This window comes from Eptesicus fuscus, chromosome 22 (genome assembly GCF_027574615.1).
Source record: "Eptesicus fuscus isolate TK198812 chromosome 22, DD_ASM_mEF_20220401, whole genome shotgun sequence".
NCBI classification, from domain to species: domain Eukaryota; kingdom Metazoa; phylum Chordata; class Mammalia; order Chiroptera; family Vespertilionidae; genus Eptesicus; species Eptesicus fuscus.
The window spans coordinates 15,683,543-15,703,896 of NC_072494.1; the positions used below are offsets into that span (position 1 = coordinate 15,683,543).

General features: G+C 56.5%; 1 protein-coding gene across 2 annotated transcripts; it reads left to right on the forward strand.

Moving 5' to 3' along the window:
- The first annotated feature begins 13,756 nt into the window (after window positions 1-13,756).
- Window positions 13,757-20,003, forward strand: EFNA1 (ephrin A1). 2 transcript variants are annotated; one of them, XM_008155722.3, is made up of 5 exons: window positions 13,762-14,299; window positions 17,526-17,821; window positions 18,767-18,832; window positions 18,993-19,043; window positions 19,202-20,003. In XM_008155722.3, exons 1-5 carry the CDS (start codon window positions 14,208-14,210, stop codon window positions 19,312-19,314), a joined length of 618 nt encoding a protein of 205 aa, XP_008153944.2. In that variant the 5' UTR covers window positions 13,762-14,207; the 3' UTR covers window positions 19,315-20,003. The 2 variants fall into 2 exon arrangements, with proteins under 2 accessions (XP_027987256.2, XP_008153944.2); XM_028131455.2 differs by lacking the exon at window positions 18,993-19,043 and having other exon boundaries at window positions 13,757-14,299.
- Window positions 20,004-20,354: the final 351 nt, after the last annotated feature.

The window sequence follows — 20,354 nt, forward strand, 5'->3', positions numbered from 1 at the left end:
CTGGAGAGCAAGTTAAAAAAAGAAGGAAAAAAAGATGACCTTTTGGCTAACGCCTCAGCGGTCCCGGGTGTGTCTCTTGCTTCAACAGAGTTTGGACGGAACAGACCCAGGGACGCCCCTTCTTTTAGCCTCCGACCGCCCTCCGCCCTCTTTTCCAGTCACCACCTTCAGCACCACCTGTTTTTTCTGCCTTAACTCCTATCGCCGAACAACACACCGTAACTCTTATTGCCGAACAACACACCGTAACTCCCATTGCCAAACAACCAGGATCTCCCAAATTCGTCAGAATTACTCCACCGAGCTGGAGGCTGCGTCCACCGCCTGGCCAGCCTGCATCTGCGGGCGCCCACACCTACCTCTGGACGATGTGGCTCTGGAGGGCGGGGGCCGCTTCTTCCTCGAGTTGGCGGAGAAGCACGAGGGCGCTGAGCGTCTCTTAAAGATGCAAACCCAGCGCGGTGGCCGCCTTCTCCTCCAGGACGAGCAGAAGCCTCCCGAGATGAGTGGGCACAACTCAGGGCGCCATGCCAGCCGCCCTGGCCTGGGAGAGGAGCCTGACCCGGGCCCTTCTGGGCCCGCAGACCTTCAGCTCTGACTCCTGGAGAACCACTTCCGGGTGAGGGGTGAAACTCATCAAGAAGATGGGCCACACCTGCCTGCCCTCCGCAGGCTGCGGCCCCAGGCTGGGCGGGGCGAGTGTCTCTTCCAAAGGCTCCCCCTCAAGCACCACTAGGAGCCCCTGGAGCCCGGAGGCCTTTGAGGGGCCCCTCTGCACCCCCTGGTGTCTGGCTTTTGCCTGAGCCTCTCCCCGAAACCCCAGCCATTCTTTCAACCACCCTGAAGCCCTCTCCCATGCATTGGACCAAATGGAACAATAAAGCTTTTTGCAGAAAAAAAAAATCTTAAAAAATAAAGATTACCTTTTGTTTTTAATATGTTTTAATTTATTTCAGAGAGAGGAAGGGAGAGGGAGATAGAAACATCATTAATTGGCTGCCTCCTGCACACCCTCAACTGGGGACCCAACCGGCAACCGTGGATGCTCAACCACTGAGCACACCAACCCGGCTGGACGTTTCTTACATCAGCACTTCTGCTGATGTCATTGCTCCCCTTTCCTTTCCCAGAAACACCCCTGCCTTTAACTCCCAATCAGGACTCTATTGGCTTTGTGCCTGCGTCCGTGCTTCCTGAGTAGCTACTCTCTGGGATCTCAGATAAATGCTTGTTGCCTCTCACTCTGGCCTTCATTTCTAAGCTCACATGCTCTTCCCCGTCTCCCAGGCTTTCGCTCTCGGCACCATCACCGACTCGCTCTGCACCAGTTCAGGTTCCGTCCTGCCCGTGACAGACACTCACTTGAGGTCACTTAAGGCGGAGAAAGGATTTGCTGGAAGGGAGCCCAGGAGTTCACACAAGAGATGGGAAAACTGGGACCCTCCCTTGGAAGATGGGCAGGGACCCAGGTAGGGGGCAGCCAGAGCCAGAGCCAGGGTCACGGGAATCGTCTGCCAGGAATGGACGCTGACGCCCCACAGCTGAGTCCTCCCTGTGCCTTGGAGCCCTGAGTGGAAGCATCTGACCGACTGGGCGCCAGCAGAAAGGCCTGGAGAGCAAGTTCAAAAAGAAGGAAAAAAAGATGACCTTTTGGCTAACGCCTCAGCGGTCCCGGGTGTGTCTCTTGCTTCAACAGTGTTTGGACGGAACAGACCCAGGGACGCCCCTTCTTTCAGCCTCTGACCGCCCTCCGCCCTCTCTTCCAGTCACCACCTTCGGCACCACCTCTGTTTTTTCTGCCTTAACTCCTATCGCCGAACAACACACCGTAACTCCCATTGCCGAACAACACACCGTAACTCCTATTGCCGAACAACACACCGTAACTCCTACTGCCGAACAACACACCGTAACTCCTACTGCCGAACAACACACCGTAACTCCTACTGCCGAACAACACACCGTAACTCCTACTGCCGAACAACACACCGTAACTCCTACTGCCGAACAACACACATTAACTCCCATTGCCAAACAACCATGAGCTCCCAAATTGGTCAGAATTACTCCACCGAGGTGGAGGCTGCGTCAGCCGCCTGGCCAGCCTGCATCTGCGGGCGCCCACACCTACCTCTGGACGATGTGGCTCTGGAGGGCGGGGGCCGCTTCTTCCTCGAGTTGGCGGAGAAGCACGAGGGCGCTGAGCGTCTCTTAAAGATGCAAACCCAGCGCGGTGGCCGCCTTCTCCTCCAGGACGAGCAGAAGCCTCCCGAGATGAGTGGGCACAACTCAGGGCGCCATGCCAGCCGCCCTGGCCTGGGAGAGGAGCCTGACCCGGGCCCTTCTGGGCCTGCAGACCTTCAGCTCTGACTCCTGGAGAACCACTTCCGGGTGAGGGGTGAAACTCATCAAGAAGATGGGCCACACCTGCCTGCCCTCCGAAGGCCGTGGCCCCAGGCTGGGCGGGGCGAGTGTCTCTTCCAAAGGCTCCCCCTCAAGCACGACTAGGAGCCCCTGGAGCCCGGAGGCCTTTGAGGGGCCCCTCTGCACCCCCTGGTGTCTGGCTTTTGCCTGAGCCTCTCCCCGAAACCCCAGGCATTCTTTAACCACCCTGAAGCCCTCTGCCATGAATTGGACCAAATGGAACAATAAAGCTTTTTGCAGAAAAAAAAAATCTCTTAAAAAATGAAGATTACCTTTTGTTTTTAATATGTTTTAATTTATTTCAGAGAGAGGAAGGGAGGGGAGATAGAAACATCAATGATGAGAGAGAATCATTGATGGCTGCCTCCTGCACGCCCCCTCCTGGGGATCAAGCCCGAAACCCGGGCATGTGTCCTGACCAGGAATCGGACTGTGACCTCCCGGTACATAGGTTGACCCTCACCCACTGAGCCACCCGGCCGGGCCGGAAAGCAAGTCTTTGAAATGTAGGCTTTCATGGTCCTGCTTCCCACCTGGGCTCCTGATGCCGACACAGATAACCCCACCTGCCCCCAAACAGCGGCTGCACCTGCAGAGACTGTTTCATACTGTCTGTGTCTCTCTGCGTTCCCAGTGACCTTCACCCCAGACTAGCACTCACCCCACGCTAGGAACAGCTGCCAGAACGCTGGGTAGTATGGTGCAGTGGTTAGATCAGGACTCTCAAGCCAAATTGCCTTGTTTCAGGCCACTAGCTGTGTGACCTCCGGAAAGTTATTGACTTCTCTGTGCTTTCCGCTCGCTCATCTATAAAATAAGGACAACAACGCTGTCTACCTCTTATGCTGATTGTGACGATAAGTGCATTCTTGTCTGCAAAGTGCTTCCCACGAGCCTGCAGCGGTGACCGGGTTCTATACCGTGAGCTGTCATTATTCCCAGGGCGCCGTGCCCGTTACTACTCTTGTGTCTACAAAACTTTTCTCTCTCTGCCTCCCCTCAGCTCTCTGATGAAGTACAGCCCCTTGGCGTGCTTCTAAGCCACGCTGGGTTGGCCTGGCCTTCTCTGGCCCAGTCTGGAGCGTCCTCAGCCCATGAAAACCAGTCTCCCTGGGAGCCTCCAGGAGGTCTGTCCCCAAGGGGAGCTCTTTCTGCTGGGTCCCACCGGCCGCAGGTTCGATCCCCAGCCCCAATCTGAGCGAGTGCGGGAGGCAACCAATGGATGTGTCTCTCTCACATTGATGTGTCTCTCTCCCTCTTTCTCTCTCTTTTTTTCTCTCTCCCTCTCCCTCCCGCTCTCCCTAAAAATCAATGGAAAAATATCCTCGGGTGAGGATTAACAACAACAACAAAATTCCTCACTAAAGGCGGGTCACGGTTGGTTGTCAAGTCCTCCGCCGATCTTTAACCTTGAGTAACCTTGAGGTTGTCTATTGTCTTTGTAAGATAGCAGACCTTGCAAATGCCAGACTAGCTTTCTTTTCCAAAACCCTCAAAGGCACAGCCGCAGGCACCAGAGCGTGAGGCCACACGGTTATCTTGCTGCCACATACCATCTCCATGTGCTGTCCACATGCACTGCCCTGTGCCTACCGATGAAGAGACTGATTGCGTGTCTCTCTTTTACTCTTTTTCTGTTGTTTTTGTTTTACTCTTTATCCAGTCTCAGAGATTTCCCTGCTCTGCTTCCTCCCACCTGCCTAGCCTACCCCATGGTGGGTTTTATCTAACCCCCCTTTCAGCTCCTCCTTTGATTCTAGTGTATAAAGTAATCTGCAAAACCGCCATCCTCCGGAGCAGGTTCTCAATCCGTTCAGGTTTTGCTTCCTGGCAATTGTCCTCAGTTTGGCTCACATGAGCTCTAGAGTGGACGTTCTTTTGACAGCCGCCACGAGAAAGAGCGGGAGCTGATAGGGTGAGGGAGGGGCTACATGGACCTGGGGGAGGGGCGGGTAAGGAACTTGGAGGAAGGACATGTGAGGGGCAGATTTTCTCCCCACCTCCCTCATTCACCCCTGCAGGCCGGGGGGTGTGGCCCACACCATCCCTCCGGGCGTAAAGCGCCCTCGCTGGCCATTCCCACCTGGAAGAGCCTCCAGAGCAGGCGTCCTCAAACTACGGCCCACGGGCCACATGCGGGTGTTTTTGCCGTTTTGTTTTTTTTACTTCAAAATAAGATATGTGCAGTGTGCATAGGAATTTGTTCATAGTTTTTTTTTAAACTATAGTCCGGCCCTCCAACGGTCTGAGGGACAGTGAACTGGCCCCCTGTTTAAAAAGTTTGAGAAAAAAAAAAAAAAAGTTTGAGGACCCCTGCCCCAGAGTGTTTCCTCCGCCAGCTCTGACCCCGTGGAACCTCAGCGCCCTTGACCGCCATGCCCCGGGCAGTTATCAAGGGCTCCTCAGCAGAAGACATATTTGTGTTCCCGGGCTCCTCCTCCCTGCCCCCCACTATGTCCTGGTCTTCCCCTATCACCCCAGGATCAGCACAGTGACCCCGGCCAGCCCAGGAGGGCCAGGCCACATGGAGAGAAAGGCACACCAGCGCTCAATGGCAGCCAACTCCCCGCCTCCCCAGGCCTCCAGCTGTGGGTTCCCTGGGTCCCTAGGATAAAGCCCTGGAGTCAGCGTGCCTCCGTCTCACAGGCGGGGATGAAAAGGAGGGAGGAGGCTCAGAGAGGTTACAGAACTTGCTCAGGTCCCACAGCGGGGACTCGAACCCAGCTCTCTCCCGGTTCTCTCCAGAGGCCCGCTCCGGCACGCCCCGCAGTGCCCAGTGCTTAACACGCAGGCTGACCTCAGCGAGCATCTGGGGAAGCGGGAAGTAAGCCATTTTCTGGATCTCCTGCCCACAGGGACAGGCCAGAGCAGGCTCCTGCCCGCCAGGGAGGACTGTCCCACCAAGGCCCTTGGGTCCCTCCTAGGGCCCACACCTCCCTGTCCCCTCGCCTTCCCCCACTCACGGGCCCTGGTGCTGGAAGGAGCGCCCGCCCACCCCCCACATGCCTTCCTGGCCCTTCTCTGGACGCCCTCCCTCTGCTCGCCTTCCTTTCTTCCCAGGGCAGCTGGGCCCCAACCCCGATCACACCACCCCCTTTCTGAGCCTCGGTCTCCCCATCTAGTGGGGGGAGCGGAGGGAGGAGTCATTCCTGCCTTTGCCCACATCGCCGGGTACAGGAGTCTGTAAAGATGAAATAGTCCATGATAAAACACACAGCTGGAAAAGCGGGAAGATCATAAAATGTTACACCACGGCTCGGGATTCCGGGCTGGCCGTAACCGGGCATTAAACTGGCCTCCCAGAGACACGCCCCATAAAAAGGCACAGGGCCCGGGCGGGGTGTGAGAAGCGTGCTTGCTCCGGGGGTGACTTTTTTTCTTCATTTGTGCGTCTTCTAGTTTTCTGATCATTGATTTCTTCTGTAATCAGGGAAAAGGTTATATAGATGGAATGCTTCTGCAACAGAAGCATCTAAACTCCTGCTCTGGCCCTGACCGGTTTGGCTCAGTGGGTAGAGCGTCGGCCTGAGGACTGAAAGGTCCCAGGTTCGATTCCAGTTAAGGGCATGTACCTTGGTTGCGGGCACATCTCCAGTGGGGGGTGTGCAGGAGGCAGCTGATCAATGTTTCTCTCTCATTGATGTTTCTAGCTCTCTATCCCTCTCCCTTCTTCTCTGTAAAAAAATCAATAAAATACATTTATAAAAAAATAAAATAAATAAAAATAAAACATTTAAACTCCTGCTCTGATGCTATGTCACGGGAAGTCTAGCCGGTGATGGAAGAGGTCTACCAGCTGCCCTGAAGGTGGAGGTGCCGGCCCACCTCACGCACCCTGCCCCCTGCCCCCTGCCCCCCAGTGCAGCTGGGAAGCCGGAGGAGGGGTTTCTCCCCAGTAAAAACCACAGGGAAGGGGTTCCTGGCCCTGTACCCACCACACGCTTCTTCCCTGCCTGGCGCGCAGCCTGGGGCCCTGAGCTTCACCATGAGGTCCCAAAGGGACACGTGTCCCGAGCTTCCCACCCTCCTGACCTCCAGACCCCCATCTCCAGCTGCCCTGGGACACCCCCTCCCGGAGCTCTGCTGGCCCCTCAACGCAGCATGTCTGCGGCCGGCACTATCAGGGCTCACCCCGCTTCCAGGCTAGCAGACACCCGTTCTCAGGGGAGCAGCACAGGTTGTGTTGGGGGATGATGGGCCTCAGCCCCACTCAGAACCAGTCCCTCCTCCTTCACAGACGTGGGTACAGCAATGGACACCGAGCCGGTTCGGTCCCCTGAGGATAAGTCGGCTGGGGAGCTGCTAGGAAAGGTTTTCCTGCCCTGGCCGGTTTGGCTCAGTGGATAGAGCGTCGGCCTGCGGACTGAAAGGTCCCAGGCTCGATTCCGGTCAAGGGCATGTACCTTGGTTGCGGGCACATCCCCAGTAAGGGGTGTGCAGGAGGCAGCTGATCGATGTTTCTCTCTCATCGATGTTTCTAACTGTCTATCCCTCTCCCTTTCTCTCTGTAAAAAATTAATAAAATATATTTTTTTTAAAAAGAAAAGATTTTCCTTACCAGATTAAAAAAAAAGTCTTGCCTGGCGGGTGTGGCTCAGTGGTTGAGTGTCAACCTATGAACCAGGAGGTCACTGTTCCATTCCCAGTCAGGGCACATGCCCGGGTTGCAGGCTCCATCCCCCGTGGGGGGCGTGCAGGAGGCAGCTGATCAGTGATTCTCTCTCATCATTGATGTTTCTCTCTCTCTCTCTCTCTCTCCCTCTCTCCCCCCCCCTCCCTTCCTCTCTGAAATCAGCGTTTTTAAAAACACACTTAACGGAGCCTTATGAGGAGACCTTGTGCCTCCACCCCTTCTCTCTGTGACTCCATTAGCCGAGAGGCTGACAGAGGCACTGGGTCTTTGACAACAGGTGGAGCCGCTGTCCCGCTTCCGGAATGCTTTGCTGGGGGGTAGGTGGAGGGGGGGGAATAGAACCTTGTTTAAACTGCTGGCCGTTGGGTATTCTGCTACTTGCAGCCAAAATCATTTCAATTTGACACAGTGACCAACATGACACTCTTCATTTCTCCTTCCCAGGCCTGCTCCTCCATTTCCTGCCTGTAAGGGCCACTCTGCCCACCAAGCCTCCCACGCCCTCCCCTCCTCCTGGCCCCGGCTCAGGTCCCAGGCAGCTCCGGTTCACATCTCCTCTGCTCTCCCTGCCTCTGCCACTCCTCAGCTGCAGGCCCTCCTCCCTCCTCCCTCCTCCCTCCCACCAGAGCTCCTGCAGCTCAGGCCCCAAGTCCCTCTACCTCTGAGCTCCCTCCTCTACCCACACGCTGTTACCCACAGTGACTTTTCTAAAATACAAATCTGATCATGTTTCTCATTTAAGCATCTATGGCAGGGGTCCTCAAACTTTTTAAACAGGGGGCCAGTTCACTGTCCCTCAGACGATTGGAGGGCCGGACTATAGTTTAAAAAAAAAACTATGAACAAATTCCTATGCACACTGCACATATCTTATTTTGAAATAAAAAAACAAAACAGCAAAAACACCCGCATGTGGCCCGCGGGCCGTAGTTTGAGGACGCCTGCTCTATGGGCTACAGCCTAATATTCAAAATCCTGCGCGTGGCATTCAAGCCCCTTGGCAGCATGGCCCCAAACCACCTTCTGCTCTCCTCGGCGGCCACTCCTACCCGGACCTATTCTGTAAGTTTAGCTGCTTCAGAGTGTTCACTGCACAGACTCTCACCCCTGTAGCTTTGTTCTCTGCTCCCTCATCCTTGGATGTGAATGCCTCCTTATCCCCGAATGTTTCCTCTTCTGCGAAGCCCTCCTCACCACAAATAAACATCCCTTCCTCCCTGAGCCCACAGCCTGTTGTTCCACTTACACCACTATTACAATTCTTATCTGATACCCTAATGATATATTTGCCAGTAAACTAGATTCCTTCAGGGCAAGGATCTATTTCAGAGTCCCCAGTGCCTCCCAGTACAGTGTTTAACCTGAGCAATTAATTTTATTTATTTATTTTTTATTTTAGAGAGAGAGAGGAAGGGAGAAGGATAGAAGAGAGAGAAACACTGATGAGAGAGAAACATCATCGATCGGCTGCCTCCTGCAAGTCTCCTTCTGGGGATTGAGCCCAAAACCCAGGCATGTGCCCTGACTGGGAATTGAACTTCGATCTCTGGGTTCCTGGGTTGATGCTCAACCACTGGGCCACACCAACCGAGCAATGAGTCCATTTTTGGTGGAAGAGGCAGCAGTACAAACCGCCCCCCCCCCCCCCCCGGAACACAGCCTCATCCTCCTTCCCACGGCCTCTCCCTTCTCCTCCCACTTCCCAGCCCGTCCAAACTCCTCTTCCCTGCGTGGACTCCCAGGGGAGGAATCCCACCCTCTTCCATGGAATCATGAGTTGCATGTGTGTGAGCGGGAACAGATCCATGAGGTTCTGGTCACTTCGGGCCTCCGTAAAAGAGCTGGACGAGTTAGTAGCCAACAGAATCTGGCTTTAGCTTGGCAACATCCAAAGCACTTTCCCACATTGTGAAATTCTCCAGAATCTAGACAAGCCCGTGCCCGGATTTCATCTAAAACGTAAGCTCCATGACAGCTGGGACCTCTCCTAGTGTCCTCCTCGAAGCCCCAGCCCCAGTTCGGAGTCCAGTCCAGACTGCGTGCTCCATGAATACTTGTTGAATGAAAGTCAACCTCAGGTTTATTTCTAGGTTCTAAGTCAACTCAAGTGTTCAGCAACTGAAGATAGCCTGAGGGTGTGTGTGGCTGCGTGTATTTATATCTACCCTGCCGCATTACAATGGCAAAGTCCGCAACACTCAATGGAACGTTATGCTGCCATTGAAGATATTGTTTAGCCCGGCCTGCATGGCTCAGTGGTCGAGCACTGAACTATGAACCGGGTGGTCACTGGTTCAATTCCCGGTTAGGGCACATGCCAGGTTACTGGCTCCATCCCCAGTGGAGGGCATGCAGAAGACAGCCAATCCATAATGATGCTGTCTCATCATTGATGTTTCTATCTCCCTCTCTCTTCCTCTCTGAAATCAATAAAAATATTTTTAAATATTGTTTGTAAATATATATAAATTTTTTAATAATATATTTTTATTGATTTCAGAGAGGAAGGGAGAAGGAAAGAGAGATAGAAACATCAATGATGAGAGAGAATCATTGATCAGCTGCCTCCTGCACACTCCCCACTGGGGATCGATCCCGAAACCCAGGCATGTGCCCCTGACCAGAATGGAACCTGGGACCTTTCAGTCCACAGGCCAACGCTCTATGCACTGAACCAAGCTGGCTAGGGCTATAAATATATGTAAATTATTTAAGGTTTTGGACTGGGCACCTATGGAAGGTAACTGATCAATGTTTCTCTCTCACATCAATGTTTCTCTCTCCCTTCCTCTCTCTCTAAAAATCAATAAAAACGTATCCTCAGGCGAGGATTTAAAATAAAATTACTAAAAACAATGTTGTTTACAAAGAGTTTGCAACATGAAAAATGTCTTCTGTCATAAAGTTAAAAGAGAAAAAAAAAACTACACGATAGAAATGTGTGATATTTATCACACTGTGTAAAAACAAGCAACCCCCCACCCCACCCCCAAATCTCACAAGCAAAAAGCTGGCTGGAAAGGGATGATGATGTTAACAGTGGCTGATGGCTCCTCCTCCCCTTTATTCTCCTGTTCTCTTTTTTCCTTTTTTTTGTTTTGTTTTGTTTTGTTTTGTTAATCCTCATCCAAAGATATTTTTCCCATTGATTTTTAGACATAGTGGAAGGGAGGGGGAACATAGAGAGAAACAGCAATGTGAGAGAGACACATCGATAGATTACCTCCCCAACTCGCCCCGCCTGCCGTGCCTTTGACCAGAATGGAACCTGGGACCCTTCAGTCCAAGGGCCAGAGCTCCAACCACTGGGCCAAACCAGCTAGCCAGCTAGGGCTCCTGTTCTCTCTCTCTCTTTTTAATTTTATTTATTTATTTTTTAGAGAAAGGAGAGAGAGAGAGAGAGAGAGAGAGAGAGAGAGAGAGAGACTGATTTGTTGTTCTGGTCATTCATGCATTTGTTGATTGCCTCTTGTATGTGCCTGACTGGGGACCAAACCCACAACCTTGGCATATCAGGATGATACTCTAACCAACTGAGCCAGGGCTCCTGCTCTCTCTTGTCCGACTTTACACACATCCTATGTAATAAAAAGGCTAATATGCAAATTGTCCCCTTCACCGGAAGTTCGACCAGGGGGCAGGCGGGCCAGCCAACCTCCCACCCCCACCCTGCCCTATAGGCCTGATGGGGCGGCCGGCCGGACCCCACCTGTGCCCGAATTCCTGCACCAGGCCTCTAGTTATTAATACAGTGGGAAATATACACACTTAACCAACAAAGTGGGAGACATACACTTTATTTTTCAAAATGACATTGAGGGAATGGCACAGAGGCTCAGGCCTCCCACCCCTACGCCACTGTCTAAAGATACCCTCAGGGGCTGGGCCAGGTTAGCAGGCGCCCCAGGAAGCTGTGGCTCTGCCACCCCAACCACAGGGCGCTCAGGAAAGGAGCAGCAATCAAGTAGCTCTGCCAGGTCCAGACTGGACAGGGCACCTCCAGGCGGGCAGTGCCCCCAGAGGTGGACAGTGTGTCCCTCCAGAGGTCGGGCCTCCGGAGGTCAGGCCTCCTGCCAGACACTCAGAGGGTTAATCCTGTCTCAGAAATTCACAGAGAGGCCCAGGAGGGGAATTTCCCAGACAGGCAGACAGACAGACACCTCAGACCGCTCCCGCCACTAAGCACAGATGTTTGCCTGGGGGTGGTGAGAGCCTTCACAAGCGCACCAGTTTGCGGTGAGAGGGAGCCCAAAGCCAGAGAGGAGACCCGCCTGGGCAGGCCGGGGGCTGCGGTGGGGGAGGGAACGGGATGGGTTGGTCTTCAGGTCGAGTCTCTGGGCATCTCTCCTGTGGTCTGTCTGGGTCACGCAGTGCCTGCAACTCTCCTCTGCGTCCAGCAGGCGTCGCAGCGGCTCTGGAGTGTGGCTCTGCAGTCGGTGCTGTGACACTTCGGGCAAGTTTGTTGTATAAATAGTGGTTTGTCTGTTTCCCCTACCGGTCCCGAGGCTCCCCAAGGGCAGGGATTTCATCTTAGTCGCCGCCTCACCTTCGCTGCTAATGACAACACCCGGCCCCTCATGGGTGCCCCATTAGGTCTGAAAAACGACCCCCCAACACAAAAATATATGCATAGAAGAGTAATGAGATCAAAGCCCGAAGTGAGAATGTTGGGGAAAGCGCCAAGCCGGGGAAGGAGGCTCCGTGTTCCGTTCGTGCTTCCAGTTCCCCCACACACACCTTTTTTCCACCGGCTTGCCCCAGCCCTAGACGCAGGCAGGGCGGGGAACGGACGTGGCCCCGGCGGCTGGGGCGGAGCGAGCCCGAACCTGCCCGACCTAGCAGCGCAGCCCAGGGACCCGACGCGTTCCCGCCCTGCAGTCCCAGCAATCAGAGAAAAGGGGGGATGTGCCCCAAACCATCTCCTCCAGGGGGCACCCTGGGCTACCCTCTCCTTAGGGCTACCACCACTCCTCTCCCCTCCTGAACCCCCCTCCCGAGTCTTTTCAGAGCACCGAGTGGGTAGAAGTGCCTTAACCAAACAGTGATGTCACCCACTCAACAGCCATTTATTGACCAGCTACTATGTGCTAAGTGCTGGGCCCGGCGTTGGCCACGCAGCAGAGAACCCAATCACCCTGCCCTCGTGGAGCCTGGATTCCGTGCGACACAGACGAAGGGCCGGGACAGTCTCTCGTTGGGCACGTGGGAGGCCGACACCCAGGTGACCTCCCAGGTGAGTAAAAAGCGCGTGAGGCGCCGCCCTGGAGATGGTCCGCCGGTAGACTTCGGCCCCGGCCGGAGGGGCGGGCTTCGGGTCGGGTAGAACGTCGGGCTGGGCACGTCTCCTGGGGCCGGAGCCAGCCCGGGGGTGGAGGCGGGGGGAGGGGGAGAAGGCGCGCGAAGCTCGGTCTAGACCTTAGTAGGCAATGGGTAAATATTTACGGTCCGCACGGCACGTCGTACCGCACGCAACTTGCGCCCCGAGGGTGGGGGCGGGGAGCCAGCCTGGGCCCTCCTCCGCCCCAGGCCCCGCCCCACGGGGTCAGTGCCGGACCAGCCTTGGCGTCCCGGCCCCGAGTAATTACAGGGGCTGTCGCCAGGCCTGGCCGTAAAAGAGAAGGATGAGACGGCTTGGGAACCGGGGAAGAGGGGCCCGCGCCGGCCTGGGGGGGGGGGGGGGGGGAGGGAGGGCCGGAGCCTGCGGCTTCCCGCGCTGCGCAGCTGCGTGGAGGGCTGGCCCGGGGTGCGCACACGCTCCCACACCTACCGGGGGCGCGCGCACAAGCCGCCTGGCACACCGCACCCGACCCTTCCACGCCAGACACTCCAGCCCAAACACCTGCCCGTCCGTTCCTCCCCGCGGGCTGGGAGGCACTCCCCCCACCCGCCAGGAGCTCCCCTCCGTACCACAGTAGACCCTTGCGAGGAGCGCCCCCACCCCCACCCCCAGCGAATTCCAGTGCGTTTGTTTACAGGGCGCGGGGAAGGGGGGGGCCGAGCTGGGTTCTGGAGCCTGATGATTAGGGGACCCAACTGCCCAGCCCGGGGACGCCACGTAAACACTCCTGCCCGCGACCCTGCCCCACATACCCTGCTGGCCTGTGCACTTTCCCTTCCTCTTCATACAACATTAGCAAACACACATCCAAGTTTCACACGCTTCCCCACCCCAGACGCAGCTGGGACAGATTCAAATGCTTTCACACTTGCACAACATCACAGGGAGCTGACATGCCAGATGCACATGTGTGGTTAGTCACTCTTCATGCTCAGATTCTCACAGTCCATGTTCAAAGCCCATTCGCGCGGTGCACACGTATGTGCACACACACACACACACACACGCTGTTAGCGTCCTTGGGCGCACTAGGAACACAAGCAAACCCTGTCGCGGGCCCAGGCTGCGTCTGTCCCTCTCACAGGCACCGAGGTGCGCCCTAAACCCCGGCCACACACGTTACACACTTGGTCACTCAGGGTCACACTTTATTCCCGGCATCTAGGCGATGACACAATCTCCCGAACAAAGACAACATTGACAAACCCAACAAAAACAAACAGCCGCGTATTTGAGGAGGGGCAGCTGAGCGCAGGCTGGGACTGGGGGGGGGGGGGGGGGGCGGGGAGAGTGTGGGAACGCAGGGAGCCTGGGAGTGGGCGCTCGGGAATGGTGCGGGACCTATCAACAACCTTGCCCCCGGCAAAAAACCGGGTCTCGCCCCCGCGTGTTTGCAGAGCTGCTGGTCCCCCTCTCCCGCACGCGGCTCTGCCGGGGGACACAGACCCACCACCCCGAGCAGGCCCACAAAGCGGCCCACAGACCCACAAGTGAGCGAACACGCAGCTCGTGGCGGATCTGCCCAGGCGGAGTCGCGCGCTCCGCTCCCCTCGCCGGCGCTCCCCTCCTCCACCTCCCCAGTCCCCGAGCCCCAGGGCAGCAGCGCGCCGGGCGGGGCGGGGGGCGGGGCGGGGTGTCGGGCGGCGCTGGCCCAAAAGGCGGAGTCCGGAGGCGCTGGAGCCAAATCTGGGAGCCCTGTGCCGACTGCGAAATCTGTGGAGTGCTGTGCCGACTGCGCCGGGGAGAAAGCCAGCGGGAACCCGGAGCCTGACGAGCCCCTCGCCCCCGCCCGGCCTGGACAGGCCCCGCGATATGGAGTTCCTCTGGGCCCCTCTCTTGGGTCTCTGCTACAGTCTGGCCGCTGCCGACCGCCACACCGTCTTCTGGAACAGTTCAAACCCCAAGTAAGCCCCGAGTCCCCGGCCCACAAGGGCGTCCGGTTGGCACTGCCCCTGCACCCCGGTCTAACTGTTCCAGCCAGCCCCCGACTGGAGTCTTGGGGTGGCGACCGAGGCGGGTGGGATTCCTTTAATGTTATTCCCCTCACTTCTCCCCCAGAACTGGAAGGAGGCCACCCCAGGGTAGGAACCTGCCTGTGTCTGCTTTCTATTTCTATGTCTGCCCCTCCTGTCCTTCCCTGTGGCACCCCTACTTCTCCGAAGGGAGGCACCCATGCTGAGCAGACCCTGCCTCCCTCCCGCACGGACCACCCTCCCTGGCCACCGGGGCCCTTGTGGTCGGTCCCTCCACCACCCAAGCCTGGATCCCTCTCCTGGTCTGTGCTTGGGCATCTGCCCACACTGACAGGCACCTGGTATGACATCAGGAGGAAGCAGAATGCTCGCTGTAACCCTAGAAGGACCTCTCAGGAGGGGCCTGGGCTGCGGCCATGGACGGTCATTCTGTGTCTCAGGTGATGGTGGGAGTTCCCCACCGAGGGATCTTTAGGGATGACAGGAGCGGGGCACGCGCTGTGGGTGAGCAGGCTAAGGTAGTCATCTGTTTATGAGGCTCCAGTAGTAAAACGAGAGAGATGGGGGAGGGAGGTCATGGGAAAGGGTCAGAAGGGGTGGAAGGGGTTAAGAGGTTGCCGAGGGCTCTGGGCAGAAAGGAGTTAATTCCTCCGGGGCAGTTTTAGGGCTGCGAGGCAAATGGTACTGGACTGAAGACGCTGCCTGGGACCCTTTGTTCTTGCCCTTGAGTTTTCTGAAGTTCTGGGAACAATATCTGTGGAGGAACAGGAGAGGCGGGGTAGGGAGGAGAATGGAGAGGAGGGCTGAGCAGCTCGGGGTCAGGAAAAGCACTACACTCAGCTGGGCCCCCCTAGCCCTAGTGCGCCTGCCCCCCAGCCCCTCATAAAGATACTGTGCCAGCTTCCTCTGGCCCCGCAGCGGCATTGCTTGGTGAGAGGGTCTGTGTCTGTGGCCTGTTGGGTGAGAGCAGCTAGCTGCCAACCCCAGAGGGCAGTACCCTCTTGCCCCTGGTTTAAAAGGGGCAGCCCCGTCAGCCCTCCCCCACCCCGCTCCTTGCTGTCTGCGCTTTGCTGTCTGCTCTTTGCTTCCTTGACCAAATCTTGTCCTAGTGGGAGAGAGCAAAGTCCCTGTTTATGCCCATGCCAGGTGTTGGCTGGAGGAGGAGGAGGGGACAGGAAGCTGTGAGTAGGGAGGGGGTGACCCTGGCCTTTTCCGTTCCCAAGCTCCCAGGTTTCCTCTCTTTCAGGAAGGAGCCTCTTCCTTGCCCCTTTCCCCGCCTTCCCTGACGCCACTGCCCCCCTTTCCCAGATGGGAGAGCAAGAGTCAAAAGGGTCCTAAGTGGTGCAGACTGTACCCCAGGAAGGGGGTGGTGGGTGCCCCCACTAAGCAGAGTTCTGCCCTGTCCCATCTGGCCACATGCACACCTACCATACCCGGGACTAAAGAGAAGCCAGCCCAGATGGGAGTGCACAGGCAGCCAAGCGAGGCCCAGCTGAGGCCAAAGATGAGGTGGCAGGGAGCTAGGCGGGTGCGAGCCTGGCACAGTGACTCAGGGGAGTGAGCATCCATCGGCCCTGGGACCTTGGAGGGGGCAGCGTGGGATGAAGGGTGGTGCTCCTGCGAGCTGGGCACTGGCCTCCTTGGTACCGGAGGGGCAGGTACCCGGCCCATTCAGACCCGCCGGCTCCCTTTGCCCGGGGGAGGGTGCCGTCCTGGGGTCCACATGGGACAGGGTAAATTTTCACAGACTCTCGTGAATGCTGGGGAGGGTGGCAGAGGTGGATGAGGAATGAGTCAGTGCCCTTCACTGGAATGGGGGAAGGATGCCAGGCCCAGAGCTGAAATACCTGTTCTGAAATGGCTTCTATGTTTATCTCTCCAGAGAGGAATTTTAAAAGCCTCTCTCTCTCTCTCTCCCTGCCTCCCTCCCAGCCTCTCTCACTCTCCTCCTCTCCAGGGTGGGGGAGGGGCCCTGCTAAGCCTAGCTTGAGAACTGACACAGCCACCCGCAAGGCCAGGCCTCTTCGGGGTCATGCTGACTGGGCAGTGGGTGCCCACCTCCAAGGCCTTGGCCTAATTCCCGACACTCCTCCCACCACCCATACCCAGGGCTTTGGTTTGTAGCAAGTTGGCAGCCAGCTCTGCTGAGTGTCTCGCTGACAGTGCTTAGGGGAATTCAGAGAAGCTGACCAGCTTGGAGAGGGAGGTGAGAGGCACTTTCCCCCCTTACAGGACCCCACCCAGGCTGGAGCCAGGTGTCTGGAGCTGGGGGGAGGGACTGGTGGGCAGTCAGGCTGGAGCCTGTGGAGCCTGGAGGGAGTGGGCTGGGGGAGGGGAGCTGGCTCCACCTTGGGAGGAGAGGCAACCTCAGATCTGAGAACTCCGGCATTTCTGGAGCTCACCTCGCAGCTGATTGTGTGGCTTTTGCAGATAAAGGGACAATGGTGGTGTGGGTGCTTTGAGAAAAGTGGACAAGGAGACCTGAGCATCATTTTAAGTAGCTAGAAGGAGGGATTCGAGGGGAATGAATGAATTGATGAAAGTGACTGAACTTAAAGGATTCGGGCATTATCTGTGGGCCTGGTGTACTGGAGGTTTGGGGGAAATGAAGGTGAGAAATAGGAGATATATGCAGTGGGTCCGGGCGGGAAATGAAAGGAGTAAGAGAAATGAAGACATACATGTGTTGGGCTGGTGCTAGCCTAAAGAGGAAGGGTTACTTGGATCCTGAGGATAGAATGGGCCGGTGGGGTCTCAGACTGGGTCCAATAGCATTTAAAGGAACACACACCTGGTATAAATTTGGGGAAATATTTATGGGTAGAAGAGAATGATGGGTGAGCTAAGGAAATATTTAGCAGCCCATCCTTGGGTATAGGTCAGGGGGTAATGGGAAGTGCTTTGTTGCCTAAAAGACACTAAGTGGATGCTATTGGTTGGGTTATAGGACACAAGGATGGTGGAGGGATGTTTGGAAATGGTGGAAAGATATTTAAGAGACCAAGATCAGTAAATATTGGGAGTTGAGATTGTCAAAACATCTGTGTGGGGGGTCCAGTGTGAAATGTGAGGGGTTCGTGTAAACATTCGGAGACTCAAGGCTCCGGTCTGGCTTCTGAGTGACTGCTTGCTTCCTTCCCCCTCCGCGCATGCCCAGGTTCCGGAATGAGGACTACACTGTACATGTGCAGCTGAATGACTACCTGGACATCATCTGTCCGCATTATGAGGATGACTCTGTGGCAGCCACTGCCATGGAGCAGTATACACTCTACCTGGTGGAGCTCGAGCAGTACCAGCTGTGCCAACCCCAATCCAAGGAGCAGGTCCGCTGGCAGTGCAACCACCCCAGTGCCAGGCATGGCCCAGAGAAACTGTCCGAGAAGTTCCTGCGCTTCACCCCCTTTACCCTGGGCAAGGAGTTCAAAGAGGGACACAGCTACTACTACATCTGTGAGTGCCTGGGCGGCGTGTGAAGGTGCACATACCGGGCACGCAGCTGGCGCGGTGCAGGTGCCCAAGTGCCCGCTTAGTGGGGAGTCAAGCCGCAGAGGGCCTCTCCAGTCCTGGATTCTGTTGTCATTCATTCACATTACAATGTGGAGTGAGCTTCTCCTGAGCTCGGCACCATGGTCACAAAGATAAACACTACAGGGTCCCTGTCCTCCAGGACGCTGGGAAGAGACACACACAGGGTAACAGGCCATTAGAACAGCATGCCATGGTAGACATGAACACAGGGGCCCTGGAGGAATGAGCTGGGTTACCAGGTTAGCGGGGCTCAGAGAAGGGTTCCTGGTTTCCCAGAGCTTGGGACAAGCAGAGGAGCTGGCCATGCATGAGGGGACACGTGCAAAGGGAACATGACATCTTCAGGGAACTCCGTATGGCTGGAGTAGGAGGGACACTTTCAAGTGGGGAAATGCGAGCTTGGAGAGATGGACGGGCCGATCACAGGGACCTAAAAGGCTAAGGCGTTTATCCTGAGGGCACTGGGAGATTTTAAGAGTGATGAGGTCAGCTTTGTGTAGAATGCGAGCAGGCCTCACCCTTTCAGTGGGGCCTAGGCCGGGGGAGTACAGAATATCCGTGTTAAGGGGGACTAGACGGCGCAGGCCTCGCCCAACTTCCAGCTGGGAGGAGGGGAGGATGGACTGTGGGGAGGGGACAGTGGCATGTTCTTTTCACCACCATCTCCAAAGCCAAGGGTTAGTCCAAAGAAAGGAGGTTGGGCTGAACATGGGGCAGGAAGTGGGCAAAACCTAAGGAAGGTAAGAATCAAAGCTGAGAGGGAGGAAAGGGACTCAGATGAGCAGGGACGGAGAAAGGAGGGCCAGAGAGGCACTTGCACTTCTGTTCCCTTCCCCTTCCTTAATCCTGTGTGGGTTTATCTTGCAGCCAAACCCATCCACCACGCAGAAGACCGGTGCTTGAGGTTGAAGGTGACTGTCAATGGCAAAACCAGTGAGTGTCAGGGGCCTGTGAACCTCCTTCCTCCCTCCCTAATTCTGGGCCTGGCCTAACGACCTGGGATGGTGGGGCGTTCCACTGCCCGGCCCACCCAGCACCCCCACTCCTATCTCCCTGGTACGGTACCTGATCTGTGGCCACCTCTGTGTTTTAGCTCACAGTCCTCAGGCCCATGACAATCCACAGGAAAAGAGGCTTGCAGCTGGTAGGTCGCTGGGGCCAACAAGGGGGTCTGCTTGAGGAGGTTGGGGACAGGAGGTAGCTCCTTTGCTAGGCAGGGACTGGGGGGACCTTGCTGGGCAGAGGGCTAGTGGCAGAAGGTGGGACTGCTCACCTGAGAGCCTTTGCCCTCCCACCTTGCAGATGACCCAGAGGTGCAGGTTCTCCATAGCATCGGTCACAGCGCTGCCCCCCGCCTCTTCCCGTTGGCCTGGGCTGTGCTGCTCGTGCCGCTCCTGCTGCTGCAAACCCTGTGACGTTGGATGCCACATCCAGCCTAAGGACTGGAACAGGGCTGGGAAGGCAGAGGCGGGCACCCCTCACCTATCCTGAGGCACAGCCCCAGTGCTGGGAACCACTCCCACCAAATGCACAAGCTGCCACCCAGCAGCCTCAAAACGGGTCAGTATTAAGGGTTTCAACCCACGGGAGGTCGGCAAGCCTGGTGGTGCCATCCCTGCCTCCACCTCAGAAGGACGGACAAAGCGGGACAGTTCTCACCCTGCCATTCCAGCCCTTAAACCGGAACAAAAACGAAGCTGTGCAGCTATGGACTCTTAAGAAGCGCGCGGTGGGAGCTGAGCTGGAAGGGATCCGGGGTCGTGTGGGAGGACACTGAACTTGGCAAAGATGCCCCTTCCACAGAGAGCCAGGATGCCAGGATGGACTGAAGGAAGAGCAGGAGCGTGCTGCCTGCGGGCCGGGACAGGAGAGGCAGAATGCTTGGGCGGCCCCAGCCGCTGCCACGGAGAGATTTGTAGCCAGCCCTGCACCCTCTATCCGGGGGCAGCACCCCAAAGCTGTGCCAGCAGGGGGCTGTGCCCACCTTTTCCTGGAGTGTAGCTGAGAGGGCAGGGCCCACTTGTACATATGCTGTGTCTGATTTGTAAAACTGGAATTTTTTTATACATTCTTTGTCTAAAAATAAAATGTGTGTGTTTTTGGACTTGCTTCTCTGCCCCTCCATACCAGCTTATAACCATGGGGTCCCTGCCATGGAGGATACCAGTAGCAACCGGGCTTGAATGTATTTCCCCCTCTAGAAGAGTGCATACCCCTCACCAAAGTGGGGTATTTCCTCCTCAGGGTTGTTGGGGACGGGAGTGTTCCCCACACAGCCTCCCGGGTTCTAGGCTGCCCGCACTCTGGAAGTTCTTCCTGTCAAACCTCTGCCCACCCCCGCCTGGCAGTGCGGGCTGTGGGCTGTGGCATGCCGGGCAGGTACTCATGCAGCGGAGTGAGTCAGGGCAGCCTCCCTCCGGGAACCCAGCGGAGGCCGGCGCCCCGCCCGCAGCCC